Source organism: Silurus meridionalis, chromosome 6, assembly GCF_014805685.1.
Source record: "Silurus meridionalis isolate SWU-2019-XX chromosome 6, ASM1480568v1, whole genome shotgun sequence".
Taxonomy (NCBI): domain Eukaryota; kingdom Metazoa; phylum Chordata; class Actinopteri; order Siluriformes; family Siluridae; genus Silurus; species Silurus meridionalis.
In genome coordinates, this window is record NC_060889.1 from 16,917,456 (window position 1) to 16,929,111 (window position 11,656).

Consider the following 11,656-nt stretch of genomic DNA (forward strand, 5'->3'; position numbering starts at 1 on the left):
GGATTCAATTCCATGTCATGAATACTGTCCTAATATAGATATTTTCTATATTCTGTGCATGTCCTCTGAATTTCCCCAAACAAAACTGTTTTCTTCAAATCATATTACTTTTAAAGGTATGTGTGTGATAAAAATTAGCAGACTCACATAACCTGCCAATGTTACACTATATGGACAAATGTATTAGGACACCTGACCTTTCGTGCCATATGTGCTTTTTCCCCAAAATGTTACCACATTGATGCGGTATAATACAATTTTGTGTTCACTTGAACTTGGAAACCCAAACCTGTTCCTGCATGGCAATGCCCCTGTGCAAAAACTGACCGCTCCATGAAGATATGGTTTACATGTTTTGGAGAGTTTTGGGACACCTGACTTTTTCAGCATATGTACTTTCTCCTCAAACTGTCACCACAGAGTTGGAGGCACACAATTGTAGAGGATGTCTTTGTATCTTTACATGACTTCGAACTGGAAGGACCCAAACATGTTTCAGCATAACAATGATGTGCACAAAGCCAGTTCCATGGAGATATGGTTTACATATTTTTGGTTTGAAGAGTGAAATCTTGATATTTGCCTGCTATAGAGCTCTGACCTCAAACCTACTGAACACCTTTGGGATGAATTGGAACACTGACCGCACCCCAGGACTCCTCACCCTACATCAGTACATGACTTTACTAACACCCTTGTGCCTGATGAACAGAAATGTCAACGAGCACACTCTAAAATCACACTAATGAAGCATCTTTCCAGGAAAGTGGAAGGAATTATAGAAGTAAATTTGCAGGTGTGGAATCCAAATGTGGAATGCAATGCTCAAAAAGCACATACCATACTTATGAGCAGGTGTCCACAAACTTTTGGCAGTATAGTGTATGTCTGCAAGATAAGTGTTTGCATAAGTAGAATGAGGCTGGGTTAAAATATCAGAGACAGGTTTTACACGTAATCAAGCCTTTATTATGGTCAGTGTTCCATACATGAGCAATTACACTGTTCCGAATGCACAAAGTAATGCGATATATTTCAAGCATTCTACATACAACAAAGGAAACAAAAATAAAACATGTTTCAGCAAAAATTGCAAGTCATACAAAATGCTACATTTTTCTTTTTGAGAGGTAAATGTCCAGGTGCAAGTGACAGGCCTTGGCTTGATGCGTCTCGTGCTGCTCACAGGTGAGAAAAGTCTCATGGTAAGATAAGAAAAGGGGGGCGGCAGATCTAATAAAAGGTACAATCTGTACAGGTTCAAAAAACACGCAGTATTTGGATAAAGAATTTACTGTGTACCTTAGCAAAAAATGTTGGTGTTCTGCTGAACATAGAAGCTGAACAAAGAGCGTCAGCAATGAACTGGACCGAAGCTTTATTTACACGTTTCTGCATATTTGTGTGGCAATGACAATAGATTGTAGCTACAGAGGAATGCAGGCTTGCCAGGATGATTCAGTGTATTTACATATAAACAGATGCAAATGCTGTTATATTTGTGAGTTGTGTTTTTTTTTTTTTTATCTGAAAAATAGCCCAAAAGAGAAAATTATGCATGGCTAATAATATGTACATAGAACTTTAAAGTGGCTTCTGGATATACTCATTTGACATTATACTGAAGGGACTGCACGTGGTTCGGCTATACTGGAGGTCTGTACAGCCTCGGAAAGTGTTTGCTGTGTGTTTTCGTTGAGCATCTGGACAACCTCAGTGCCTTGTAGCTGGATTGTGCCACCGAATCTACATCTAGTGGTGGGAGGTTTAATGCTGCAATATTTATTCCTAACACCCAAAAATCAGATAAAGTCATCAGTTTTATGTGAAAATGGCTGAGTGCAGTATATCCATCCAGTGAAGGGGAAAGAAACTGCTAGACTGGTGTCAAAGTTGTTTATTTCTCTGCTAGAACTAAGTATACCATGACACAACTCAAGTTTTTCCATATCTTATCGTTTTTGCTAGATGAGTGGTTCCACACCTATCAAACTTCACAGAGGATAAAATCATATCGATGCACAGATACATTTCAGCTCCTTAAAACCAAAAAGAATCCTCTCTTCGTTATCTGCGCATGATTGAAGATGGGCCAGGATCAATCCATCAACTCCTATGCTTTATAAAAGGCTTGTACACGAGTCAGTGCCTAATGCAGACTAGAGCCACTCTCCAGCCATGCACAGTCATGCTCCATTTGATGTGTCTGTTTACTCACCAGTGACATGAATTCAAATTTAAACACTGGAGTCTAACATCAGTCTCACAATGTTCTTATCCACCAGCGCATGCAGGCTTAATGTCTTATATATCGGTGAGTGGTTTGGTTCGCAGTTAATGCTGGGTTTTTTTCAGGTTATAAGTCCTTTTCCGAAAACTGCCATCAAGCCGCCAGGATTGAAAGTAAAACAAAGAAAGAGGCTCCTCTTAAGAAACAGATTAAAAATAAGTGTTTGTTTCTCACTTAACAATCTTATCAAAATCCAGCATTCCAGAAAAAGAAAATTCTCAGATTCAAACTAAGTCCTACAAACCTCCTTCTTTCAGGTCGCTATGCCTGTGCTGACCCGCGGACGCTGCTGGAGGTCAGCCTGGTGAGTGTACCACTGGACTGTGTGTTCTCCTTCCCTTCTCCAACAGCGCATCCCAGAGTTCCAAGCGCACCACCTCCTCCTGCACCTCCTCCGGCACTAAGGCGCCCGCTGCCGCGGCCCTCTCTCTCGGGTTGCCCGGTGCAGCATGGGAATGTGGCCAGCATGCCTTGACGAAAGCGCTTGTTCATGAAGCAGTAGATGATGGGGTTGACGCATGCGGAGGTGTACGAAAGCAGGTGGATGAAGGAGATGGGAGCTCCGGAGAGCAGGCGGTCAGCCGAGCGCTTGTCGAACGCCCGCCAGGCATTCGCCGCAAACACGGGTGTCCAGCAGAGAAAAAAGAGCACCACGATGACCAACAGCATGCGGATCACACGTTTTTTGGCCATCAGGTTGGCTGTGGGGCTGTTGCTGCATACACGGTTCAGCTTGGGTCTGCTGCTGGAAACGAGAAGGGCCGACTGCTGACTGATGGATGCATCTGAGCGCTTCTTTTTGGAGGGCTGAAGATAGCAGCCATCACACTCACTGGGCTTTAGGCTTCCTGTGCTGCTCTGTCTCTCTGAGAAACATACAGGAGATGAGTGCTGTTTATATATTATATATATGCATTACACAAAAAGCTACAGCTTTAGTAGAAAAATTGCTTGGTTTCAACTAATACATAAAAAGACAATAAAATCCCTAAAGCATGTGGACCCCAATCCTACAGACCACTTGTTTTTGGTATAATATAATTTCAGTTTAGTACACATGTATCTTATTATTCATTTAAAGATTTTTTTCAGCCAATCACGTGGTGTAAATAATATTATGCAGATAACAGATTCAGGTATTGATATCAGCTCCAACTATCAGAATAGAGGGAAAAATGTGATCTCAGCAATTTTGTCCAAGCCAACGGTGGATTGGATCGTTTCTTTAACTGCTGATTTTGCTCCTTGAGGCAGATGACCACATTGAGTTCTGCTTCTGAGAACAGAAAGCTGATGCTTCTGTAGACGATGACTCACCATAACTGGACATTCAAAGAAAGCATTTCTGCTAAGAAACACAAATAGTAAGTTCAAAATGTTTGGCACCAACAGCATCAATCCATGAACCCCTTCGGCCTTATTTCAACAGTGGTGTAATGGTGTAGTTTTATTTAATAAAAAATAATCATCACTTGAACGCCATAGCACGTTTCAGTATCACGTGCATCCCTTCATGTCCACGGTTTTCCATCTTATAAAGGTTGCTCCCTGCACGATAATGCACCAGGTCACAAAGCAAACGTCATTTCATACTGGTTTCATGAACATGACAAAAAGTTCACTGATTCAGTTTTCCCAATCACCAGATCTGAATCCAATAGAATCTAAAAGTGCACTTGAGAAATCTGCAGGATTTACATTATGCATGACCCAGAATATCAAAGGAATGTTTCTAACATCTTATGGAATCCATCTTTCTTCTCATCTTCTTTTTATTCTTCTTCTATCGGTTGCTCTCATTAAGGGTCACCACAGCAGATCATCTGTCTCCATACCCCTCTTTTCTCCACATCTGCCTCATCTTGTGAGATTTTATGCAGTTAAGAGTGGAGGCTGTTTAAAATCAAATCAAAGCCAAACTTGTTTTAGTATAAAATTCCTCAAGTGCTTCATTAGGGTTTACAGATATGTTGTTATATTAATATAACTCTGAGCGAAATATAGAAAATTCTTATTTCTTGAAGCTCACTCAGAACATGCCAGGGGTCCATTGTTGAAAAAGGGTTGAGTACCACTACTATAAAGAAGAATCCTACCACAGAGTATCATTTACTTTTATTGGCAAAGCCCTTATCTCAGGCAATTGCCAGGAATGACCTGGTAATTTTGGATCATAAAATCTATCTATCTATCTATCTATCTATCTATCTATCTATCTATCTATCTATCTATCTATCTATCTATCTATCTATCTATCTATCTATCTATCTATCTATCTATCTATCTATCTATCTATCTATCAAAAGGGTGAAAACGGTTGTATAATTAAAAGTGTGTAAATCATATGTTTACCTCGGCTTGCCTTTCTGTTCGCCATTTCAAACCTGATTCCTCTGTATAGCTCAACAGAGATTAGCCCATATGCTGTCATCATCACAATTCCTGGCACCAGGATGAGGATCAATAACAGGAACACGTACCTGAGAAAAAGGAAAGTTGCACAGCTCGGCGAATCAATACTTTCCAATACACTTTCACTTTCTACAGGATAATGTTTCTGCAGTTATGTCTGCAACACAAACAGTACGCAGGAAGCACAATCCCGGCATAAGGCTGAGGGGATCATGTAAATGTTACCATGACTGCTGGATGATGTCGCTGGGCCAGATGTGGCGGCACATGTTGCCCGTGCTGTTGTTGGTGCGGCGATAGGGCACAAGCGTGCTGGAGATTGGGTACGGCACCATGAGCAGGAAGGACAGCAGCCACGTGGCGCTGATGACCTTGGCGGCGTGAGATTTGGTCTGCCATGTGCGCGATGTTAGTGGATTGCAGATGGCGCTGTAGCGCTCCAGAGAGATGGCCACCAGGTTGAACGTGGACACGGTCACTGAGATACCTAAATGTGTGTTAGAAATGTATAACTCGTGTGAACTTACATCATAAGTTTTTCACTTAGTGAGCATGGAAATCCTGAAGCATATTCCCCAGAGTAGGTATCTCAGTGCTAAATATATCAACACAAATAAAAGTGTTGAAAAAAGCTGATATGCTGATATGATTTGCTGCTGCTGCACTTGGCAAAGTTTACTAACGAGAAAGAGTGCAAGAGGCTGTTGTATTGGGCTGCCTACTAATGAAATTCAGACCTGATTTTACACTGAAGATGTAAAGACCAGAGTTTTTAGTTGCAAGTTATAATAACCGCATGAGCTGATGTTAAAAGTATGCTGTACTCAGTATGCTAAGAGACTCTGATGTTTGACATACTTATTTCAGCACTGGCCAGACGCTGATCTAACATACTGTCCTTACAAATGATCAACAAAAACGATCTGTTACCTCTCAGGCCTGACAGACCCACACGGCTATAACGATGTGGCTGGTAAATCTAGGTTGCTTTATCATATCAAGAGGTGTATACACATGTAAAGCATGAGGCTAACTATTACATGTGTGTACAGCTGTAGTACTCCAAACAAAACAAAAGGTTCTGGCAAAACAGGAGCTTGCATTTACAGTTCTCCGATATATTCTCACCAAAGGAATGCAAATGAGCACACAAGCGCTGAGTAAGGAACACAACACTTCGTTAATAGTTAAGTATGACCCCTGAGAATCACCACTAAGTCCACTTGCTAAGCAGGCACACATAATGACAGAGATATTTCATCATAGGTGTAAAACCCTTCTCAAGAACCATTGTGTACAGCACATTTCCCCTTTCTTCCAAACTCTTCATTTATTTTGATTTATACATCCTGTCAAACTGCAGTATTCCCAAAGGAACAGCTGCAACTCTACACTCCCAGAATACGACATATATTATTTACGCCTGATACGTCCATAGGTGCTACTCACCCATAAAGTAGGTGGCCACTTTACAAATACCGCTGCCAAAGACGAAGTTCTTCATCAGGTTGGGAATGAGGGTGAAAGGCATGCAGAACACGCACAGCATCAGGTCGCTGACTGCCAGAGAGAGCAGGAACAGGTTGGTGACGGTTCGCATGCGTCGATTCCTCACCAGCACTGTGATGATCAAACTGTTCCCCAGAACACTCAGCAGGAAGATCACACAGTAGAGAATGATCCGCACCGTCTGGTTTATATCTGCTTTTCCAAACGAAGGACAAGACAAATATTTTGATAGAACTGTTGAAGAAATCCGCAGGTTCTATGCCTTATACAGGTCTGGCTGTTTCTAATAAAGGGTTTCTTAACTTCAAGTCTCTATGCTTAAATATATACTTTAGAAACACTTCAGATATGCGTGTGTAAAAAATAGATAAATGGGAAAAGCCAATTTTCAGTGAACACTTGTGTAAGTGGCCATATGCTATGGATACAGTTGTTCATTACAAATTTTAACAAGGGATTTTTTATTTAATCACATTCTTCAATCAACAATCAACAATCTTCATATTAAATAAAAAATATTTCATTTCTTTCGTTTAGATTGTTTTTCTTTTTTTTTATTTCCCAAATTGTTAATCAAATTTTTACTTGAAACCCTCTCCAACTCTTGTAAAATCTGCTTTCCATATGCTGATGACTCAATCACTCATCAAATGTGCTTTCTCTAAAGGCATTATTATTGAAACACAACTTGATCATTTCTATTTGTGCACCAAACAAAACATATTTCAATAAGGGTTCATAGCTTTTTAGAAATTGATCAAAATTAAAACATGTATAGACCCTGTACACAAATCCTTTCAACAAAGAGACACTCCAAATGATGAATGAAGGATTTAGATGTAGGGAATAAATAATGCATTCCATGCCTTTTGTAAACACAAAACTCATATTTGCTTCTCTGATGAAAAAACTTCAGCAACTAAAATTTGAAACAAACGCCATAGATTTATATCGTTGTCCTATTTTAGGAATGGATTTATTTAATTCTTGCAGTGATTTGCGTCAACTTGCTTATATTTATTTAGATTTTGTCGCATATTTGTTTATTCCACGATGGAGAAAGTGACCTGCGATTGTGCGCACTGGAGATTTTGTGCGTAATTTTGGCGATCATCCGGCACATGGATGCGTATTGCTTTTCCACAACTGGAAATTGTGGAAGATAAGATAAGATTGTGCCGCAAATAATTCTTTAATAGTCGGAAAATGTTTTTGAATGAGCTGTAATGTATATCATGTTTTACCTTTAGGCTCCAGGGAAGGTGAGAAGTTTGTCGGGTCGCTCGCGTTCTCGCACTCGGACATGTTCCTGAAGGCGAATTCACACAACAGTTTGTAGATGTCCGTGCTGTTAATGAGCATGTCGTGTATAGTGAATGTCTCCATGATGTCCAGATCTCCAGGGGGGAACAAAAATCAAAAAACAGACTTCTTCATTGACAGGAAAACAAAAAACAGGCGATGCGCGACTGCATCATTTCTGTTCCATAAGAATGTATTCTGGGATCAGGTCATGGTTTATTTCTTCGAAAGAAAAGACAAAATTCGTTTTTTTGTTTTTTTTGCAAAGTGGTTCCACAGAAACGCAAAGTGTGTGTGTGTGTGTGTGCTGGAAGGTGTCCTGAAGTGAAAGTGGAGAAGGTGAAGTGTTCAGCGGCATGTCCTCTCTCCAGCAGCGCGCACACCACAGACCCCGCCTTGCTGAAGAAATCCTCCCAGTCCTCTGTGCATGAAGCTCATCTCCCTCAACCTCTACTGCCTTCTGTACAGACACCAAAGAATGCAAGGCGCTTCATCCAAAACACTATGGCAAAATAACATTTCCATCTTGGGCTGAGCATCTCAAACCCCAGACCTGTATGGGGAGCTCAGTGGTATCGGCAAGCTGCCACTCTTGGGGCCCTTGAGCAAGGCCCTTAACCATCTGTAATTCATCTGTGTATCATGGCTGACCCTGCCATCTGACCTCTGCTTGCTTAAATTGCTGGACTATGCAAAGAAAGAAATGTACCGTGCATGAAGTACATGTTTCTTTTCTTTTATCATTGTTACAAATACAAAAATTAAGCATAGATGGAAAACATGTATTGATCAATTTAGTCAAGCAATAAGGGAACTGGAAAGTAACTGACCTAAGTAATTGCTGGTCTACAGGCTGACTAAGCAGGACTGAGCAGGGATAATACTGTATGTATGTTTCTGGCTTGTCCGTCTGATTTACTGAAATTTTCAGCCCACCCTAAGTGACCACCTTATCAGAGAGGATCACACCTACATTTGGATGTACAGTTTCTGGTCATGTATGAAGTAAGCCTGCTATTTATTATTAAAAACATTTAAAGGTTTGTTTAGATAGTTTGATATATTATATTTATTAAATAAGTTGGTTAAAGGCTTCATTTACCTTTTGCCTAAAAGTGTAAAAAAGTTTGTTACATGATTACTGAATAATCCGTTAGATATGGTGTTGGGTTCACAGCCCAATGTAACATATTGATTTGACTGTTGGTGGGGATTGGGGGTAGCACTGTCACTGTCATAAAAATGGTACAATAGTGGTGATAATCGAATGGAAGTGCATGGCTGAAAAAGTGTGCATAGATGCAAGATGAGAAACTGCATACTTAATTCTACACTGCTGGTATAGAGAAAAGGTGTGTGTAACTAATAATAATATAATCTGCCATAGTGTATAATACATTGTCATCATCTTCCAGAAAAGTATTTAGTAAATTGAATGTTGACCAAATGGTAATGAAAACAATTTTTCGAGCATGTATTTAATAAGGTTGTCATTTATACAGTTTTTGGATGGAGCCTTATATTCTTCTTCAGGATTCATCATCCGTGTCTCTTTAAAAGTCTGCAGTTTCCACTATCCATTTCCTAGGCAGTGCAAATGATTTGTGAAATCAGCCAGGACAATTTTATAAATGCATGAGAACAAGTTGAGAATTACATTTCATCCAGTGTTGCAAAACACTTCATCATAACAACTGTATACACCCTTTAAGCTTGCAGAATATTAGTAAGAAGCTCAGTTATGAGAGTCTAGGCAACTCTAAGAAGCAAATAACTGACAGATTGAAAAATAGGACAAAAATCCTTTTAGTTTGAAAATACCAAGCGAAAATACATTATATAAACTATTCTAGGAAAATCTATCATGACACATGATTATACTTTTATCAATCGCCAATATGTTTAATACAAAAAGCAAAAAAGTATCAGCATTTACATACTATTTTTCTCCCCAAATAGGATGTTATGTTTACTTGGTAAACACGTACAAATCTATGAAAAGTATGTAAAACTTTTTTTTCGTGAAAATTTGAAAAATTGTGGAAAAGGCTGAATATTGGGAAAAAAGATGCATGAAGTATTTGTTATGCATTTCCTAACAGTCTGCACTAATGATTTAAATCACACAATTTAAAAAGCCAATTAGAACTCTTGAATGACGAATCATTTAATGGGACTGTTTCCACCCGTGGTTCCAGTAACGACGCTAATGAGCTCATAGATACTCAATTAAACACGATCATTGTAATGTGGTGTTGAAAAAGAATCAATGATCACTGTTTCTTGGTATCAGCTAAGAATATGACAGTCTAATTTTTATAGTAGTGTGTAAAAGAATAGTTTTATCCTGAATACATAAATAATAAATGCTTTTCAGGTTTTGTAGTCTAGAATAACCAGATTTCTTTATTATTACTTTATAAAGACTTAAACAAAAGATAAGAGAAACAGAAGCATGAAACATGATATTATTTCTTCAGTTTTGTTTGAATGATTTACAGGTTGCACTTAGGAAATTTTAAATAATGGTTTGGACATCTTCTATTAATTCAATTGACTACAATAAATAATATATAGAAAGTAAGCCTCAAATATTTAAAAATAGGAAGATTAGTGCAACCAGTTTGAGACTAATCAGTTAAGACTGGCTGAATATATACTTAATAATGTTATAATCAAAATAAAGCAGAGCCCATGGCATTTTAGAGTGGACTCAGATCTAACTAAACTCTCAAATATACTAATAAATATAATGAACTGGCCTTAGTGATGGAGAATTTCTATTAATATGTCATTATTACAGCTCTGCACTGCACTCACCTACAAGATCAGTGTTCACACCTATGCCAAATTTCACACCTAAACTGAGACTAAAGGTTATCTTGTACTCATTTGTGTTAATTGTCATTTTCTCCTTTATTAGATATATTTTGTGGACTGCTATATTTAGTGTCCTCATCTGTGGTTCTTGTTTAGTCTTTTTTTTTTTTTTTTTTAATACGTTTTCAACATCGAATCTTGACAACCATAAGGTTTCTTTTGGTAGCATTTTACATCACAAAAAGTTTTTTTAACAAAGCACGTACAAATTGTGATTAGCTAAAATCCCTGATAATGACACGAGGAAATTAAAGATATTTTAATAATAACAGGATAACAGTAGCTGAATTCAGTGAGTTTGCAAATTTTTTAACCAATAATGGCTGACTCATGGAAATTAATGTTTCAATCATGCAATGTTAAATGTATGTATGGATTAATGATTATAGGCGATTTTAAGAAAGAAAAAAAAAACTGCAGGCTTTTGCTGTCAAAACAGCTTTAGGACCTTAGATTGGGATTTATTAATATTCAAGAAAACACTGTTAACATATCTTGTTTTCTTTTATTTTTGTACTAATTTTTATATCTAATATCAGTTGGGCACAATAGTCCCCCAGTCATGGACTCAATATCACTAATATGTCGGTGCTGGTCCTAAGAATAATGCACTTAAATACAACCACGTTGGTGGTAATTAGACAGCCTATTGTCAGTAACCGTATATCCCCATGTGTTTCTATATAGTAGACTTTTCTGATAAAAGGATCCATTAGCCCATTTACAAGGTGGATATAACTAATAAGGTACATCAGGAAGAGCACAGGTTATCCTCTGTGTCTAGTTACAGTACTCTGAAGATGTCTTCCTCCTGTTATCTTGGGAAGTTTTCTTCTTTCCACTCTTGCTTCTGGCTTGCTCATTAAAGGTCAAAATCAATTTCTATATGTCTGTAATGCTGCTTCATGACAATGTCTATTGTCAAATAAAATTATATTATTCTTTATAATTTACAATAAAAGCATTATGGTGGAATATCTTACAGCTGAAATGGCATAGTATTACAGCAGAAACGTTGAGGTGTCTGTGAACTTATATCCGGGCTTGTGATTTTTAATTTAAGTAGTGCAATAAAGAAGAGGTGGAAATAAATAAACGTTTAAAAGTTTTTTTAATATATATTTTTTATTGGGATATATTATTTACTGCAAATCAATACTATATATATAGTTTAAAGGACACCTGGTCATAATTATGGTATGTGCTTTTTGAGCATTGCATATGACATTTAGTCCCGAATTGCTTTTATAATTCCCTCCACTC

General features: G+C 38.1%; 1 protein-coding gene across 2 annotated transcripts; it reads right to left on the reverse strand.

The window, feature by feature from the left end:
- Positions 1-958: 958 nt before the first annotated feature.
- Positions 959-7,806, reverse strand: cckar (cholecystokinin A receptor). 2 transcript variants are annotated; one of them, XM_046850815.1, is made up of 5 exons: positions 7,456-7,806; positions 6,152-6,403; positions 4,928-5,189; positions 4,643-4,770; positions 959-3,156 (listed from the first exon to the last, which is right to left on the reverse strand). In XM_046850815.1, exons 1-5 carry the CDS (start codon positions 7,595-7,597, stop codon positions 2,552-2,554), a joined length of 1,389 nt encoding a protein of 462 aa, XP_046706771.1. In that variant the 5' UTR covers positions 7,598-7,806; the 3' UTR covers positions 959-2,551. The 2 variants fall into 2 exon arrangements, with proteins under 2 accessions (XP_046706771.1, XP_046706770.1); XM_046850814.1 differs by having other exon boundaries at positions 6,152-6,406.
- Between the last annotated feature and the right edge of the window lie 3,850 nt (positions 7,807-11,656).